The sequence below is a fragment of the Antedon bifida genome, chromosome 11 (assembly GCF_963402885.1).
Source record: "Antedon bifida chromosome 11, ecAntBifi1.1, whole genome shotgun sequence".
NCBI classification, from domain to species: Eukaryota; Metazoa; Echinodermata; class Crinoidea; order Comatulida; family Antedonidae; genus Antedon; species Antedon bifida.
The window spans coordinates 17,222,487-17,243,489 of NC_136236.1; the positions used below are offsets into that span (position 1 = coordinate 17,222,487).

Genomic DNA, 21,003 nt, shown 5'->3' on the forward strand with positions numbered 1-21,003 from the left:
AATATCTGAATTCTACTGTTTCAAATGCATGCATTTTTACAGCTACCTAGGGAGTTAAAATACATCTTTCGCATGTTACTAATGCATAATGATAATCCCTAGCAACACAAATAAAGCCATTTATTTAGAATGAACTATTTTGGATGTAATCAGTATACGAAAGTCAATTTCTGTAGTCATTAGGAAAATCATGATTTAAACAAAATCAATGCTACTGTAAAAAATACAAAGGAAATGCAAAGAAGTCACCTAGACACCATTAAGGCCCATTTACACTACGACGATAACGATCGACGATAAATAGACAATACATAAAACAAAAGAAATATAAACACTTTTCATTCTAGAACTGACATCATGATTAGTAAGAGCAATAATATCGTGACAATACTAAATAACTATCCTATAGTTCTAGAACGAAACCCTTTCTAATTTCTTTTGTTTTATGTAAAAAAAATGCATGCTTATATATTTATCGTCGATCGTTATCATCCTAGTGTAAATGGGCCTTTACCATTTCCAAAAGTGTTGTAAAATTAAGTCAAATATACTTGAATCTAAAAACTATTATAAATAATGTTTGTATTGGTAAATGGTCAACACATTTTTTTTTTTTTATTCTGTTTAGGAACCATGTGAAAAATATTCTACTGCAGTTACTGCAGTAACTACATTTTGTTTACTCTTTAACCTGTTTATAGTTAGTAAGCTAAGCTTGGATTATTGCAGTGTCTGCTTTGAACATTTTCTAATGTTTATAATTTAGTTTTAATGTATGTAATAGGTTTCATAATAAATAAACATTTTGGTTTGGTTTTGCTTTTGATGTTTGTACAGAATACTTTCACAAAATATAAAAGTGGATAAAGTGTTTGACCTAGGCTTATGTACTTGAAACGCTGCACAGTGGGTGGGGCCTATGGCGTATATGATTGGCATTGGTATTGTAGATAAACGTATGTGATGCATGGGATAGAGTAAAAAAAAATTCTGATGATTGTTTTAAAAACAGATAAAATAAACATGTTTAAAACATAAAGAAAATACATCATATTCATTTATTTCATATTCAACAGCAACTCACAACTATAAAAAGAATGCGTGATATTTTATTTGTCTTATTATTAAAATAATTATAATGAAGATTATTTAAAAATTCCCTGCAAATTAAAAATAGGTCCCTGGAAGCGAAGCAATTTATACATTGCATTATGGGATATTTGTAAGAGGAGAATTCTGGGTAAAACATGATCCCAAGACAACAATACTAAAGCTCTGGTCTACACTATTATACTTTAAGTGGCAAAAAACGTGTTATCTTCACCAGCAGCTAGTTGACAAACCAATCAACATTGCTTCCACAAATTCATCATGGTGTAAGTACTTACAAAAGCGACAGAAAGCCTTCAGCTAATTCTCAGTACTGTATCTTTAATTGTCCAGTATCATAGGCAAATTCTGTAATACAGTGTTACATATGTACCACATGTGATGCCTGTATCATGGGCTATAAGCGTAATCTTAACATAATACAGGTGCCAATACATATGTGGTACTGTATTTAGAATTTTCATATGATACTGGATGGTAATGCTATATGTGGAGATACATTACAGAGAATCAGGTGATAACACTGGATCGTCATAGAAACATTTCGATAACTAAAGTTATGTCTACACTATCAAACTAGTTTTTGTCACATAAAGTTTGACAGTGTAGACAGACCTTTAGAGTCGAAAGGTTTATTCCGACACAACCGATATCCTCATAACAAGTGTCAATTTTATATAGTGTGCTAAATAAATCCAAATTCAATTATGAAAATAATTCATAATAGTAATAAATAATTAGATATTTTGGTCCATAAACATTTAGATTTTTGGTTGCTAATAATTATCATTTATAAAATAAGTACATTCATTAAACATATTGCTGGAAAACACAGTTATAAACATTATAAGTTTATCATTCAAATATATATATATCACACAAGAATTAATATTTACACAACTTTTAAACTAAGGCACTAAAAAGCAGTCGATTACAATCATTGATATTCGTTATGGCTTAAAAAATAATTCAGAAGTTTCATTTGTAAACAAATAAACAATTTATATATTATTGATAAGAAGAAAATTTATATTTAACTTAATCATTTGTTCTTAAATTCTAATAATAGCCACAAAGCTCGAAAGTAGCCAGTTAAGGATGGAAAGACCAGGATTTTCACATTTACATTTGAAAGATGCGTTTAAAATAATATATAAGTCTTGAAATAAATTATTGTAAAGATAAACTTGTCATGATTTGGTTATATAACCATACAGATTAAATAAAAAGTTACTCATTTACTAATGAAAAACTGTTAGTAATAACATGTTAACATAAGAAGAAATATACAAACCAGCCTGTAACTGAATTTAACTGAAGTTAACTGAAAGATACTATACGAGTTCAACATCTAACTGCTTTTCCTTGATGGAGGGGGATTATCCGATGTGGATTGAATAGGATTAGCTTTAATCTTGATCTTGTTGGAAGGCAAGCTGAACTTTTTCAAACTGATCTATCAGGTCAAGATTCATTTCTCGATCCAGAGTATCTACCAACTGAAAGAAAAGAAATAAAATGAATAAATGAATGAATTGAAGGAATAGGAATTTTTAAAAAAGAGGAAAACAGTACACTAGGGGAAAAACCAGTTCTGTGTTGTCTTTAGTGTATTGTCCTTCGGATGGGGCATTAGCTGTTGGTAACTTAAGATGGTCAATGGATGGATTCTTGTGAAAGAGTTTGAGATCTGTCTGTAATGTCTTTATTCTTTACGCCTTTTCCTTTGGATGAGACATCAGCTTTTGGTAACTAAAGATGATTTAATAGTATGGAATCTGATTCTTGTGAAAGAGTTTGAGATCTGTCTGTGATGCCTTTGTTCTTATCGCCTTGTCCTTTGGATGGGACATTAGCTGTTGGTAACTAAAGATGGTTAATGGATGGATCTGATTCTTGTGAAAGAGTTTGAGATCTGTCTATGATGTCTTTATACTTATGGCCTTGTCCTTTGGATGAGACATTAGCTTTTGGTAACTAAAGATGATTCAATAGTATGGAATCTGATTCTTGTGAAAGAGTTTGAGATCTGTCTGTGATGCCTTTGTTCTTATCGCCTTGTCCTTTGGATGGGACATTAGCTGTTGGTAACTAAAGATGTTTAATGGATGGATCTGATTCTTGTGAAAGAGTTTGAGATCTGTCTGTGATGCCTTTGTTCTTATCGGCTTGTCCTTTGGATAGGACATTAGCTGTTGGTAACTAAAGATGTTTAATGGATGGATCTGATTCTTGTGAAAGAGTTTGAGATCTGTCTGTGATGCCTTTGCTCTTTCGCTTTGTCCTTTGGATTGGATATTAGCTCTTGGTAACTTAAGATGGTTAATAGTATGGAATCTGATTATTGTGAAAGAGTTTGAGATCTTTCTGTGATGCCTTTGTTCTTTCACCATGTCCTCTAGCTGTTGGTAACTAAAGATGGCGAGGACCCAGACTCTTGTGAAAATTGGCACAAGTTTGAGATTCTGTGCTGTCTTTATCACCTTATCGTGTGGATGGGATACAAGCTGTTGTTCACCTACATTTGTAGACTAACATTTAGGCTTGGCTTCTTTCCATGCATGTTTTAATATCTATTTAAGTTTAATTTGAATCTAATGCAATTAAATTTGATGTTCGTTGTGTGTGGTAAATCAATAACACACACAATTAGATTTTTTTTTTCCCTTTCTTGATAATCAAAATGAATTGAAACGAAATTTAACATTAGTTTACATTCTTTATTACAATTTCTATTTCATAAGATTTCACTTCCTACAATTTTTGACAATAATAATCTCACACTTTCACCAGAAGAAACAGAAACATTGGAAATTTTTGCAGATCTCTAAAAATGTCACACATGCAACTTTCATCTCCCTGAAGGGTCCCTTCGCCAGCAAAGAATGAAGATGGACCAGTACACCAGTAACCTTACTAAAGATGCACCAGGTTCATTAAAGTGTACACTGGACCTCACTGGTTCACCAGAACTATGGTGAAGAAACTGTGAAAATGTCTATGATTATTTTTTGCGACACCCCTGTCATAACCATTTTTCCACAAATTAACATTCTTATTCAAAAGACCTATATTGCTATTTATGTAAACATGATTGACTCAGCAGAATAAAAAGTCACTTTACGAACAATAAGACAGTTTTCAACAAACACAATATACAGATGTTTCTCCAATCATAAAAAAAACAAACATGAAAGCTGTTAAATACATCATATTAACTAGGTTGAACCAAATGGTCACAATGTATATTAATGCGATTGCAGTTTAATGCGTATATCTATCCTTTGTCATCAGAAATGGTTACATAGTCATTACTACGTACACGTCTCTAGTTTTATGTCATTGTAAGGTAATTGTAACGTAACAAAATAAGTGCACGTATCTGTTAATCTCATCCCCACACTAAGAAGGGTTGCTATTTAAAATGGTAACCGCAACCATTTAAACACATCTTCAGATTAACTGGGTTGAACCAAACAGTCATAACATACATTAATGCGATTGCAGTTTAATGTCGCATTTAACGGTTATTGGTGTATCTTTTGTCATCAGAATCATTTCATACTATTACAACATTCGCGTCTCTAGTTCATTCTAAGGTCCTGCATCTATCGTCAAATTTGTAATATAAAAAACACATACATATCCATCTGAATATCTGTTAGTCTCATAAACTCCAAAAAGGGTGGCTGTGTATTTGATCTCTAAACTGGTTTCTCATGATCATGTAAACATTATTCTACTGCAGTTACTGCAGTAATTACATTTTTTTTACTGCAATAACTTGATTTTAGTCTTTCTCAATGTAGAAGTTTATGAAGAAGTCACTGCAAGTAACAGTGTGTATGTTTACCACGAGTGATTATTCAAGCTTGCTAACAAATTACAGGATAAAAGAGTTATACTGCACTAACTGCAGTAGAACAATTATGACATGGCATCTTACAGGATGATGGGATACGCATGCAAATATATTTTATCACTAAAATATATAGTGAAAGATAATAATGATGAATCTGGCTTATTATAGCTTACATTATACCCCATTTGCGAGATTGAAATAATGATTGAACATTGTGAAATATATTGATGGCTTGTCTGTGCATTTAATGTTTTGGAGGGACTCTGGGTTTCTGTTATTCAAACAGAGATGAAGGAATGGTGGGTAATAGGTGGGTACATGGGAGAGGGGGAAGGGGGGGAAGTTCATTTCCACGCTGCCTTATCCTCCCTTTCAGGAATTGAAACCTGGGTGTTTTTGTATGACAGTAACCACTATACCACAACAACGCCTAACTATATAACAATAAGGTCAAATTCCTCTTGATATTTTTAACCATATACTATAAACAAATCTTTTATTAATGAATATACACTAATGACGGTAATTATAATGCTATAGGTTTTGTTATGATAAAGTCAATGGTGCGTAACACGCATCACCTGCTATACCAATCTAAAATGATTATATTGCTTATATCTCATTAATTTTATAGTATTGCCTGATCTAAATTTAAATTAAAGACCACGGGATATTAATTCATTGCTCTTTATTCGATTGAAAAATTAAAATTCACTAGATGAATAAGAAAGGCAAGATATAGACTATGCTTTAAAATACTCTGGTTTATAACATATCAGTCACAAATCAAAGATAGAGGGAGCACAGACATTAAGTGTTGAACATAATTATGTTATACATTTGTTATTGTTTTTCACAAGAATTGGGATGGGGTAGGGGTGTAGCAGGGAAACAGGGGCTTTACTCTAGAACTCAAATAATTAATCTTATAGTTGAATAGGAAGATTATTATCATTCCTTGAAATCCTGGCTGTCTTATTTTACTTGGTTCCACCTCGTAAAATAGACTTGTTAACGAAAATATTCTCCACTACAAAAAACCTACTTGTATAATATTTCAACAAGATTCTCCTTTTAACATTAGGTAACACAACTAAACCTGATAGATTAGATCCTCTTTTTAACATTATACACATTTTAGCTAAGGATTTAGGAAGTATCTATGAAGTAATGATACAATGTCCTAGCCATGCTAAAATCCCCCTACTCAAACACATCAAAGGCAACTAACCTTGATAGAAAAATGTTGTGCAGATAAGGAATGCACCAACAACATCAATCTAAGTTGATAAAATTTAATAATAAAAGTAGATTCCAAGGGACGAAAAGTTTACACTAATATTAGAATACGGTTCAGTTGCAGTGTGACCGGGTGTTAATAGCCCATGATTTCCAATCTGAAGGTTTACGATATAATCCAGGAAAATCCAGATTTATCTGAAATTCATATATAATGGGACTTTTGTTACATTGCATTGGCAGTTGACATAGTCAGCTTTAATATACATCAGCTATAGTAATAAGTATAGAATTTATTTTACTAAAGAATTAAGTTAAAGAAGTTAGTAATTTACAGTATAGGTTTGTGTCTTCTTTGGTATTACCTTATGAGAGATTGGAAAGTAAAATAATTAACATAAACATCGACCATGTCCGATCACGGAAAATTCAAATATGATAATGGGAATGGCAACATCTTAGTAATACTACAGTATGTCTGGGCTTGTGATGGGCACACATGTCAACACTCCCATTTTGGCCAGCATATTTCTAACACATCTCTGGCATAAAATCGTGCTCCAAGTTTAGATTTTCTTTTGGTTCTTTTTTCCACAAAAAAGGAAAAATTGTGATGGGTTATTGTAGGCTAGTTAGGCCAATTTACCATCACTTTCGCTGCTAGTCTCTAGTTTGAAAAGGGTACTTCAACAAAAACAGGTATAATGAATACAAACCGTCGCTTAAAAGCAAGACTACTTCTGTCAACTGCCGAAATTCAGAACAACTTGAATATAAAGATAAGTGCCATATAGAAAAGGTTGAAGCACTATATGATACAATACTTTATATAATATGGGTTTCTTTATAGGATTACTGTAATTAACTTCTGCCCATCCATTATCTATGATTATACTATATTGCTATACGACTAGGGATAGATTACACTGTAAAATGGCAAAGTACTATTAAAGAAAATGGATGACCTAGTTATATTTAAAGCAGGAAAAAACCTTGAAAACATTTCAAATTTAGATATTTGAAAATTGACAAGATGATACTTCAACATAACTCAACATGATAAATTCAACAAGATGATAAAAAAAGATGATAACTCAACAACAGGATAACACAACAGGATAACTCAACAACAGGATAACTCAACAACAGGATAACTCAACAACAGGATAACTCAACAACAGGATAACTCAACAACAGGATAGCTCAACAACTAGATAACTCAACAAGATGATAATAACTCAACAAGATGATAATAATTCAACAAGATGATAATAATTCAACAAGATGATAATAATTCAACAAGATGATAATAATTCAACAAGATGATAATAATTCAACAAGATGATAATAATTCAACAAGATGATAATAATTCAACAAGATGATAATAATTCAACAAGATGATAATAATTCAACAAGATGATAATAATTCAACAATATGATAATAATTCAACAAGATGATAATAATTCAACAAGATGATAATAATTCAACAATATGATAATAATTCAACAAGATGATAATAATTCAACAAGATGATAATAATTCAACAAGATGATAACAATTTAACTAGATGATAACAATTTAACTAGATGATGAAACTGAACCAGGAAGATGAAACTCGACAAGATGATGAAACTCGACAAGATGATGAAACTCGACAAGATGATGAAACTCGACAAGATGATGAAACTCGACAAGATGATGAAACTCGACAAGATGATGAAACTCGACAAGATGATGAAACTCGACAAGATGATGAAACTCGACAAGATGATGAAACTCGACAAGATGATGAAACTCGACAAGATGATGAAACTCGACAAGATGATGAAACTCGACAAGATGATGAAACTCGACAAGATGATGAAACTCGACAAGATGATGAAACTCAACAAGATGATGAAACTCAACAAGATGTTAAAACTCAACAAGATGATAAAATTCAACAGAATGATAACTCAACAAGATAACTCAAAAAGATAATAAAACTCAACAAGATGATAAAACTCAACAAGATGATAAAACTCAACAAGATGATACCTCAACAATATGATAACTCAACAAGATAATAAAACTCAACAAGATAACTCAACAAGATAACTCAACAAGGTGATAACTCAACAAGGTGATAACTCAATGAGATGATAACTCAACAAGATAATAAAACTCAACAAGATAATAAAATTCAACAAGATAACTCAACAAGGTGATAACTCAACAAGGTGATAACTCAACAAGGTGATAACTCAACAAGGTGATAACTCAACAAGGTGATAACTCAATGAGATGATAACGCAACGACAGTTATTAAAGATGGTGGTGTGAAGAATATCTAAAATATTATACTTACCGCTTTTCTGTCTCTGTCTGCATAATTATAAAGAAGTTGTAGGGTACTCAGATGACTGAACTGATTTAAGAAATTCTACAAAAAGAAAAACACAGACAAATTTATTATTTTTTACATGCTCATAAATTTCTTTATAAATGTCATAATATCACTTTCATAATTTATTTGTATAATCTCTTCTATTAAAACTTTTATTTGCTTTAACATTTGAAGAAGATTGAGCTGCTAGAAATATTTAAAATGTGCAAATTGAGAGTAATTGAGAAAATATTTCTGGCGGTAGAACAAGTCTAAGGACTTAAAACTTGAGGTTCAGTGTACCACATCTGTGTGCACTTTAAAGAACCTAGTGCATTTTTCGGAAGAGTATGTGATGGGTTACCCATGTACTGGTCCATCTTTGATGGACAGAAGAACAAGTGCCTTTTGGTGACAGCTTAACACAATACAATCATTTAGCTTGGTTCCCACTTGGACTTAAGGCAAGGACACAAGTCTGCCATGAGTAATTTGACCAATTATGATGCAAGGGGTCATCCAAACTGTCGCTTGTAATTGGTCGAATCATTGCACGGCGTTTACGTAGTTGCATTACGTCCTTACATCCAAGTGCAACTACACTCGGAATGAGATTCTGTCAGTAAAGATGATGATGACGATGATGATGATGATCAAAGGTAAATATTTAATATTGAAATTCATAATAAATGCAGATTTGAAATTACATGCCCAATAGAAATAGGTTATTAGGTCATACAATAATGACATACACATTATATTGTTTCAACATCTATATTATTATGAATAAATAATCTAGAGACTATCCTATAAATTAATACTAGAGTACTTGTAATGAATGTATCTATTGTATTCTAAGCACTGATTGTTTAATCTTTTATTCATGTTTCTATGAGTCAGAATTAATAAAGTAAAAAGAAAGATTTAAAAACAAAAACCAATTGAATCTGTATTACTATCATATAGAACAAACTAAATGGACTTCATTGTAATTCAATTGCTTCTCTGTTATAGGTTAGTTTTAAATAAATTTAAATACTTTGTTTAAAAATCAGAACAAGTTTTGAATACTTTCCATACATCATTTCTAAATATTAAATTTAAATATACCGTTTGATGATTTACAAATTTTGTTGGTTGCCCATCAGACCATTTTAATTGTTGTTGCCATACATTTTTGGTTGCACGGGTTCAAGGTACACCCCTCCTTATAAAGAAAACTACTCTCATAAAATTGTTACCTAATAAAATAACAAATGACATCTTAAAAACAATAGCAATGACATTTTGACAATGAAGGCTACCTTGCCATTAGCAGCACATTAATATACATCTTGTAATTCAACTTTGAATGACTGAATTAGAGCATATACATGTAGATTTTAAGATAATAAATTATTTGGAATTTAATACCCATGTTTTACTTTAATAAATTATAAAATTAGTAGCCATATATTAATTAATTAATTCGTCAATATGTTATGGCAGGCAGTAAATTATTTTAACAAACATTGTAATGGTTTTTACAAAAACGCTTAATTTTACTTACTGAATAATGTAGTTTTTAGACAGCATAATTGTGTTATAAAACAGTATTTTATATTTAATTATTGTTCAAATAAATCAAATCAACAAACTAATTGTTATATTGTATTAAACTGAAACGTACTTACAGTTATTTACAATATTAAATTACTGGCTTTAAATCACAATATTACACATACGGAGTAACAACCTTAAAACTAGAGATAGTTAGGACAAATCTGTACTACTGTAAATAGCTTACAAAAGATAAATACAGTCACCTCCAAAATAAAGACCACTTTTGGGAGCCAGATTTTAGCAGTAATTTTCAGGTTTTTCTACACTAATGCTTTAATTTCAATTTGGAGGAAAAGTTTGAAGGAAATGTTCAGTTGGGTCCACCCAAACTGCAGTCTTTGGTCTCTAATTAGAGGGAGTCTTTAATTAGAGGAAGCAGCTTTTTGATGGTAAAAGGTAGACAATCATTCAGGGTTGTGGTTCAGCAGTCTTTAATTGGAAGAAGTCTTTAATTAGAAGAAGTCTTTAATTAGAAGAAGTTTTTAATTAGAAGAAGTCTTTAATTAGAAGAAGTCTTTAATTAGAAGAAGTCTTTAATTGGAGGGAGATCACATATAGTTTTATTTTTAATGATACCTTAAACAAAAACACAATAAGAATGCAAGACATAAGATAGTAAAAATGTCAACTATAATTTTAATGTCGCTGTAATTTTAAATGTGAGAATTTTAATCCTTATGGCCTTTTGAAATTTCATTTGATTTCTGAAATTAGAATTCTGGGGATATTTTGTACTCATGTCATTAAACACCCAGTGAAGCATTGTAAAACCACAAGGGAAGTGTATAACTAAGAAAATTTGATATATGATCAATGAATTGAAAAAGTTTAGTTAGAACTGGTGACATCTAGCTAAAGTAGTGACGACTATTCAAACTTAGTGATGCAATACCTTGCTAAACTAGTGACAACAAGTTGACCTAGAGACAACAATGACAACTAGCACAAATAGTGACAACTAGTCCAACTAGTGATAACTTGCTGAACTAGTGACAAAGCCAAAATAGTGACAACTAGTCCAACTAGTGATAACTTGCTGAACTAGTGACAAAGCCAAAATAGTGACAACTAGTCAAACTAGCGATAACTTGCTGAACTAGTGACAAAGCCAAAATAGTGACAACTCGTCAAACTAGTTACAACTAGTCAAATTAGTGACAACTATCTAAACTAGTGACAAGTTTTCAAACTATATAGTGACAACTAGCCAGATTTTTAGAAACTAGCTAAACTACACACTGGCGATTGAGGAACTACTAGCAACTGGCCAGACTAACGAAGAAGAACACATGTTTTTTGTTGCTTTTCATTACATTATTAGTAAGTAGTAGAAATAAAAAATGAGTGGGTAGAAAATGGGTGATGATGATGAGGAAAGAGATATCATTAATTCCAATTGAACTTGGTAATTAATTTTTATCATTATACTATCATAACTGAAATAGACCAGTATAAATCAATGTGTATAAATGGAAATGTAACAAAATGTGACGTACATTGTAAAGGTCACAGGTCGCTTGTCTCTCAGTCAGTTAATCATTTTATAATGTTATTGATTCACAACATTATTGCATTCAGAAAAAGAATAACTGTTGTGCTTGAGTGTATTGCTATTGTAATAATTCAAAATGGTTGGCATTTAAAAAAGAAAAAATCTTATGCAATTTTACATTAGTACTCTTGAATTGAAAGTGTGGTTGTCGGAAATAAAAATGGAAAAGAATTGAAATATGCTTTTTGTAAAATAAGCCCCACGCATTTACTTAAATCAAAGAAATGGGGCCTTCACTTGATATGCAAGTTTGCCATACAAGGGCTTAGACAAAATACATTTTAAGCGGTGAATTCAAATGATGATGATTTCGAGAAGAGGATGCAACAAAAGAAAAAATATTTCTGCCTTAAGTCTTACGTACGAAACAGATAGCAATTGCCAGATGAGATGGGACATATCAAGGAACAAAAAAGATAAACAATAGAAAAAAATAAAAGCAAACTGGAAAGTACTAATAAAGGCAGAGGTAACTATAATTATATGGTAACAACAAAATAAGGAACAAGTTTATAGACTGCGAACTTTTCACTTTGCACATAACATATGCACAAAATCCAGGTATATGTATTCTGTATGTCTCATTTCGTGTCCTAATAATAACTTTTTTATTTTCAATCAAGCAAGCCTTGAGATTATACTACCCTACATTAACCATGCATTCGAACATGAACAATTGAAGACACACTAATTAATATAGGAAATTAGAGTATGTAGATCATGTATGTTATTAGTATTGGAGTCAGTCTGCCTCTTAAATTAAAATATTCTCAAATCAGAATTTGTGAGCCTTGACTTTCAAATTATGTTCTACATTAATGGTTATGATTATTTTCATTTTTTTGCCTTCTGTTTAAAGTTTGTAAGCATTACTTATCAATTTTCATTAGAAATATTACAAAAATATTAAATATTGTTTAAAAATTGTCTTAGAAAACAAAGCTCTAACCATCTTTAGCTTAATAGTTTTTGCAATCTTAATGGTAATATTGAATAAATCTGGTCGATGTTCTTGGCAACCAAAACATCTCCTAAATGCCAAGTTTTTGAGACTGATGCAAATCCTTTCAAACTGTTTTTTAGTTTTTGTTGCTGGTCATATTTTTTCCTGTATCAGCAATCTATCTATTCAGCGTCTACTGATGGATTACAAGAACAGACTTGCATATGTATGTGCTTCTTCTTCACATTTTGCAGCAAATCCATAGTCAATATTAACATTTCTTCAAGTCAATTCCTTTTCCCTTGGTAGGTGTCACCAACTTAGACACTACTCTTTCCTTTTACCTTTTGCAATCTCCAGCAAACTATAGCTTTCTCTTTCTTATTATTGATGTAATAATGGCAAAGCTAGTTCAAATTTGTTTGTCATATCCAATCAAATCATGGCACTATTTCCACTGGTGGGAAATGGCAACAACTGAGATGATTATTTTTAGGAAACCACCAACCAAGTTTACCGAGATATTTTCACTCAGTATGATGCATAAACAATTCACTTACTAAACATAGAATTGGCAGTTCAGAGGCTGATACATAACATGGTCTAGTCATCATCGGCAAAGATGGACAGCAAAAGAAGAGAAAACATTTACAAGATTAATACTCCCTAAGTTATTGATTTCTCATCAAGAGAGTGCCCAGGGAAGTATTTCAGCTAAGTATTTCTAAGAAATAGCTTAATGTTTACACCTATCAACAGACAATCAGGGAATTAAACGAAGACAAACAAACTCAACCCACGAGTTCACCTGAAGTAGTAACAATTACTAAGAAATTTCTAAAAATAAGTAGAAGTTGGTGCAGTAGAAGTAGAACAAGTTGATGAAAAAAAATCTTTTAGTATGCAAATCCATTAACAAATTAGTCAAAACAACAATGTTGTAACAGATTGTATAAATCGTAACTTCTAAACATCTAAGGACATAAGGATGTAAGCGCAACACAAGCAATTCGACCAATCACAAGCGATGAATCATTCAAGTTGTCGCTTGTCATTGGTCAACTCGCTTGTGTTGCATCCTAGAGGAAACCAAGCTTAAAGCTGGAATTAGTAATGAACAGAATAGTATTATTGTTTATTGTTAACAATCAGGAAATGAAACAAAGACAAACAAATTCAACCCACGCATTCACCTGTAGTAGTAACAATTACTAAGAAATAAAAAAAAGAAAAAGAAACTATAGAATTAGAGGTAGCAACAACTTTTCAAACTTTGCTCTAGATTACATGCGGTTGATATCTCCCAATATTCTACTTCTCGTTCTGGTAAAAAAACAAAGTCTATATCTGAACTATCACATGGAATGAAATATATGGTAATGGGCAAATAATGCGCTGAAGCGTAACATATGTGTGGGTTTTATTGTGGGCAATTGGGCGACAAACGGGCCATTGCGCACCATCACACACCTAAGGGAGCACCTAGTCAGGGCTTTAGATTATTACGACGACTATACGTATAATTAAGCTAACAACAGGTGACACACAAATAAACAGATTTGAGTAATTTCATATTATTTTTATTGCTTGGCCTTTTAGTGATTAGCAAACAGAAACTGGGACGGCGTTACTTAACCTCCAATTTCATATTTGTATGTAATGTTATGTAAATACTGAACCACCACGAAAGAAATATTTTATTTTTTAATATTACAAACAAAATTGTTATTCATAATTTCAATAGTAAAACTGAATTTGTATACAGTCTAGTAATATGTTTTGGGTTTTTTGTGCACTAACATCTTCTCTCTTTTTTTCCAAATCCAATTTTAAAGCTAAGGTGTAAAATAAGTCTTCAATAAACAATACCGTTTGTAATAATTTGCTCTTCCTTTTTTGTGCAATAAAAGTGAGATGAATTTTGTTTTGACAGAGTCAAAGTTTAAAGGTAAAGGTGACACAGAACATCTTTAATGTATAAAATGATCCTTTACATTTCTACTTTAATTTAATTATTAATAACGTAAAGAAAAATCATCTGGATCTACAAAACAAAATTGTATACATTACTTGATTTGTATATGGATGATTACTACGAATCCTGAGGACGTGATATGTCAACTCTGCATGTTCGTGGAAATTTACGTTGACAGATATTTGAAATCGAGAAAGAAAACAACATTTGGATATTTCTTGGGCTACAGATTAAATTACATTTTGAAGAAGAGTAAAAAATAAACATAGCTTAAAATAATTATTCAAAACAAAAAAGTTGAAGATTGTGACATGTGCTTTGAGATTCGATTATCTGCACATATCACAAAACAAAAAATATAAATCAAAAGGCGAATTACTTAAAAATGAAAATGCTGTGGGTATCAGTGGCTGGATCTTCATGGAGATACAAAATACAACAATATATTTTTTTTCCATCACTTCTTACAATGCCAACTGACGTCGATCGATAGTCTATTTTCCATAAATGTTCATTTCCTAGAAATTCTAAATAGATGTTTGCTTTCAACCTCCTGACATTCTTTTGCAGAAGATTTCTAAAGCTCTGTCTACACTATGAAAGTAGTTTGACAAAGTATGATGTGCCCAAATATGGTAGTGATATGATATCCCTGTGTATGGGCACATCGCATTTTTGTTGTCACATACAGTTTGATAGTGTAGACAGAGCTTTATGCCATAGACTTGTCAACTTGTGCATGTTTCCTGAACACTTTTTGACATGATCGATGTGCCAAAGAGATCCCATTTTTTGGGCTTTTTCTTAATCTGAAGTATCCAACATAAGGTGCTCAGAATTATGTTCCCAAAACTCCTATGTTACTCTGAATACTTTTTAATGAATTTTGTATTGAAAGTTTTATTGTATAATTCAACAAGTTGCAATAAAAGTACATTCATTGATTGAATACTGCATAATTGACATGATTCTGACAGACTATACTGGTTATCTCCAAAGATTTGTACTAATTTCAATTATATTTGTGATTTGTGATAGATCCTCGTCCCTAGAGGTTTACAATATAATAGTTTTTGCACACCTACTGATGATGCTCTGGTTTACTTTCTATTTTTATTCTACATTTCAATGATTTTCTATTTCCAATCCATTAGTACGAGAGAGAAGAGAATTATAGTATATAAAATTCTTCTCCATTGTAAAGCTCTGTCTACACTATCAAACTTTATTTGACAAAAAAAACCAAAAAAGTTTTAATCCTGTTTATGCGATTATTTTACAAACATTTTGGGTAATCATATGCATTATTGCAATTTCTGTCTCATAAACTTTTGCATAAATTAAGTTAAGTAAGTTACTGCAATCAAATAATCCTTAATTAACTAAAAAGAAATGTAACTAAGAATACAAATATTAACAAGAAACCTAAAGTATGTACAGAATACAGGATTCTAAGAAAGTGGTAAAGAATGTTTGTTTTCCTTTTTCTTGAAGTGAAGTTTTACAAAAGCAAATTGTATAGAATTAAAAATGTTCAAAAAAATCCAAATGCAAAATGTGTTAACTTTTTAAAAAATTTTCATCAAAAACGGCTTTTAGATTAATATGATTATAAATTCCTTTATATTTAACTGATGTTAAAAACAGAGCACATATTAACAAATAAACTGTCAATCAAGCAGTCCATCTCAAAGTAAGATATTTGACAGCATACTGGTGAACAGATTATCAACTTAAGTGCTTCTGTATATATATATGTATATATGTTTAATGGGAGTGTTTCTACTATTTGATGTTAATCGGTTACGTTGTTTTAAACGACACGATTTTGAGTATACAACTGTCTGAAGTAGTCACACCATAAAATGACAATTTTGGTTGATTTCATTTTAAATATTTCAACAAAATCTATGAAGTTAATTCAAACTATTATCTAAAATTTGATTCTTTGTAATGTAATATTACAAAAATATCCAACCGGACTTAAAATTTTACTGCTAAATTGTGATTTCTCCTGATTTTTCTAAAACAAGGAATTTCACAATTAATGAAATCAACAAGTTATTTTACAATACAAGACTGTTCTACATAAGGCCAAGTATGTACACAAATCACTTTTTACATTGGATACAGAAAAAAATAAAACACTACCACACCTAACTATTGTGTTATACCATGCCAAATATTGCTTTCGTAGAATAAAAATCAGCGGTTAACGATAAACTGAAAGAGTTTTGTAGCAATTAAGTACCAGTTTAATATGTCCACAACAATTTCTATCTTTTTTTTTATTGCAGTGTGATTATATCGAAGTACTTCACTTCAAAATCTCATGATTGGTTTTAAGTCTTAGTTTTATAAAGGAGATAAAGAAACAAAAGGAGTAGAAAAAATAAGATTTATTTTCACACATGAATATAACTAATTTTATTTAACAGTAAAAATCAATGAATATGAAAGTTCAAATGCAAAGCACAGACAGGTGAGAGAAGGTGATTAAAACGCTCAAAGCATTGAAAATGTCAAAGAAAATAGACATTCTTGCCAGTTAAAATGGTAACATTCACCTGAGCACCAAAGGCGGCAGGTGAGAAACGTACACAAGAAAGTACAGAGACCTTGATATTTATAAATACAAAGTATAAATTGTATGTAGAAATCTAGATTTAGAACAAAGTACAATAGGTAAACAGCAGTCATGAAGTATGAATTTTGTCACAAGCATCACAAATAAAACAGAAGATATCATCAGCAGGACTGTACATAAGTACAACCAACCAAAACCCCTAATTGTCCAAGAACATAGCAGTTTATCAGTTATTATGTTGTGACAAAGAATAAATTATTATTATTATTAGACTTTATGTTGTACAATAAAGCAGAAAGAACTGCCAAATAAGTTTTGAATAACTTGAAACTTATAGCCTAAATTGCGCAGAGGTGTGGAAATCAAAGACAGCAACCTTTATTTATCCCCGAATTAACAGGAAGTACTTTGGTCGGTTGTCACAATTTGAAAGCTCAGGTACTGAGATGGACCAGAACACTGGGAAAAGACCCTACTCTTTCAAAAGATAAGCTGGGTTCTCCTTTTCTACCACCATAACTATTAAATCAAGGAGAGCTTAGAGAATATATGCTACTTTAACAACTATACCTGGATGGAACCCTGCTCTAACAACGTGGCTACTCAAAAATAAGTACTGAAACCGGCTTGTACAAAGCAAAGCAATACAAAGCAAAAATATTCCAATCCCTATGTATAATACTACTATATAGTCTGATGAAATTCTTATAAGATATATATACATATTATGCAAAGTTTTTTTCTTAATGATAATTTGCTTTTCTGTTAATCCATCTCTTGAGCAATGGAAAATGTAAGTGAAGTTAACCATATATATTGCTGCTGCTGCCGGCAAGTCCATCCTATCGAGATATTCTACTAACATTTTCAAACTCGTTTCAACCGTAAATAAGATTCCAAATGAAATCGGAAATCGAGTCCTAGTTTTTATCTCTGAAATTTCCTAATTGCGTTAAATTATGCTGAAATTGATTCAATATAGATGTAAAACGGATACATTTTTTTCATAAAATTTTGTTAATACTTTAAAAGGTTTTCTACGAATGTGTTTTTATATGAAAACATATGGTAACTGGACGGATTAAATATATATTTATTAATACCTCCCCTAAAATCTGGAAAGAATTAAATGAGGGTTGATTAATTTGTTTCGGAAAACTCATAATAATGCATAACTTTACATTCTATTGTAGAAGGATCTGCAATGTTATAATTATGAGTCACTAGACTACATGCCTATCTAATAAAACATTTATTCTGATTCTGTTCCTGAGCATGTGCAGAATGACTTTTTGACTTGACAGCTGCATAGTTGAGTGGCACGTTGTGAAAAAGAAATTTGACTGAATGCTACAAATGTATTTTCAACACCATCAATTCAGATCGCAAACAAAATCACAGAACCTTTGTGACATACATTACTGATTCTCAAATTGTGAATAAACGTCTGAATTGGGTATTATACTGTAGTCATTCTATGGATACATGGGCTATGACTGACCAACAAAAGATTGATGCTTTTGAGATGTGGGCATATAGAAGGGTCCTTCGAGTTCCCTTGCAGGGAAGATGAATCACTGGGTGTAGACACGATAAAGACTGCAATGATGTTATGAAAACAGATGGCAGAATAGAAAAGTGAGATTCTTTAGTCATGCCATTTGTCACAGAGGTTTTGATAAAGAAATAATACAGTAGACGAGGATGCCTAACAACGTCATAGGCAAATAATGTAAAAGAACGAATTGGACAAGGATTGACAACATCATCAGCTGTGGACAGTGAATGTTGCAGTGAAAAAGTGATGACCACTACAGCACTGGACTAAGAGAGATCCAACATTGTTACACATAAACACCTTGCATATGCCTCAACTACAGAAGTTCATACTTTTAGAAGATTAGCATACAAGGGGAAAAAATCATCTATGTATCGATAAATATAACACTTTAGCAACTATAAAAATGATTACACCGATTAGAGTAAAATTATGCTAACTACAGGAAATGTAATTCACAATAAAATCAGAAGACAAGATAAATGCAACAGTTATCTATCAAATTGTCAAGAATCGTTCTTGACAAAATAAGCTCCTAGATTTATGCCATAAATCAATGAAGCAACGATGTAAATTCTATTTTAGAAGACTTAGTTGATAAGTCTTAACTTCGGAGTTCATTTAATGAGCTTCTATTCCATTCTATTGATTAGACTTCTATTCAACATTCGGTTAGCTATACTATTCAACATTCAGTTTCTCATCATCCCATCATCATATTTCTATATACTTTGTAGAATCGTATGCGTTGGGCAAATTTATGCAGCTGAAGCTTCCTAATTTCATTAAATTATTGGTTTAAAACAATTTTGTTTTCAGATTTCTAGTTTGTCAATGATAGATACTATTCTTAAATCCCTCTAGTGATGTTGACTCCATATTTTTAAATATTTTTTCCAAATTTAGGAATTCTAACTGTGACCTCTGTAACTGAGGGAGATTTCAAAAGGTTGTTGAGATATCCACAAGATTCTATCTAACATTCGGCTCCTATCCACATGCGTTTCCAAAAATGTCTTGAGGATTCAGTTGTTATGCAGAAACTACAGAAACTCACAAGGCGGTTAAATAATATTCAACACTCATCATCATCAGATCAACATTTATTTCTTCCACATAAAATAAAAAATATCCTCATGATTAAAAATAATGAGTAGCAAAAGCAATTTCAGATATGATAAGGCATAAAAATAAGAAAAACCATGAAAAATTGTAAGATGAAGGAAGAGGGCAATACTCAAAAAGTAACGCCAGATGAAAAACAGAAATTCTATTAATCAAGAGACCTTGTGGCGAGCTAACCCTAAATGAATGATATAAATAAAAATTACAAATTCATGAACGTACACAAACACACAAACAGGACAGAGCAACATAATGCAGATAGAAAATTGAGTATTCAGTAACAAACGCTCCATCCATCAAATAACATCAATTTGTCCTTTCATCAAAAATAAACACTAAGGAAACAGAATGTGCAGATATTAATAATTTGTAAACTAGACTAAACTCGATGCGAATGTTTCAAAATATTGATTATCATCAAACATGTTACATTTACCTGTTAAATTCACAGACAAATGTGATTTGCAGAAAATAAATCTTGCAAAAGTGAAAGAAATCACACATGAACTAGAATTTAAGTTTTTGCTCAATATAACCATGCGCCTTTTACTCCCACAAGTATAATACAGCAGAACGAATGTAAATATGTAACATACAAATATTTATTTTCTCTCAATAGCAACAATAAAAGAATAGTGTTTAATTAAGCTTGGATCCCACCATAGACGCAAGGACATAGATGTAACGCAAGCAAGTGGATCAAATCACTTTACATTGGGCTTCTTTGCGTTACATCAAGCATAAGCATTTCATTTTGACTGTTCTACGCAAATATTTTGGTTCGCACTGCTCCAAATTCAATGCGTGTCATTTAATTGCATGTATTGCCACGTATTTTAATTCATATGTTACAAATAGTTTACGACAGCGTGCGTATTTTCACGTACAAAAAATATTCACACCATTTAGAGGTCATTTACGAACATATTGTATCTGCATGCGTAAACTATGCACCTATAAACCACACGGGAAACGTTGAATTGTGTGCCATTTCTCACAAAGCGCATAAGTTCAATCTCGACATCATCTCCACATTGACGGATGCAATGATTACCTTAGAATGGTATTGTACTGTGATTACTT

The 21,003-nt window shown here is 31.4% G+C and overlaps 1 protein-coding gene across 1 annotated transcript in view; it reads right to left on the bottom strand.

Moving 5' to 3' along the window:
* Positions 1–1,026: 1,026 nt before the first annotated feature.
* The window catches only part of LOC144855238 (plexin-A2-like), a 117,276-nt gene continuing 97,299 nt past the window's right edge, over positions 1,027–21,003 (bottom strand). The window contains exons 35-36 of the mRNA XM_078713045.1: positions 8,561–8,635; positions 1,027–2,609 (exon numbers count right to left, since the gene is read on the bottom strand). Coding sequence (XP_078569171.1) covers positions 2,520–2,609; positions 8,561–8,635 — 165 coding nt within the window. The 3' untranslated portion in view covers positions 1,027–2,519. The remainder of the gene's footprint in view (positions 2,610–8,560; positions 8,636–21,003) is intronic.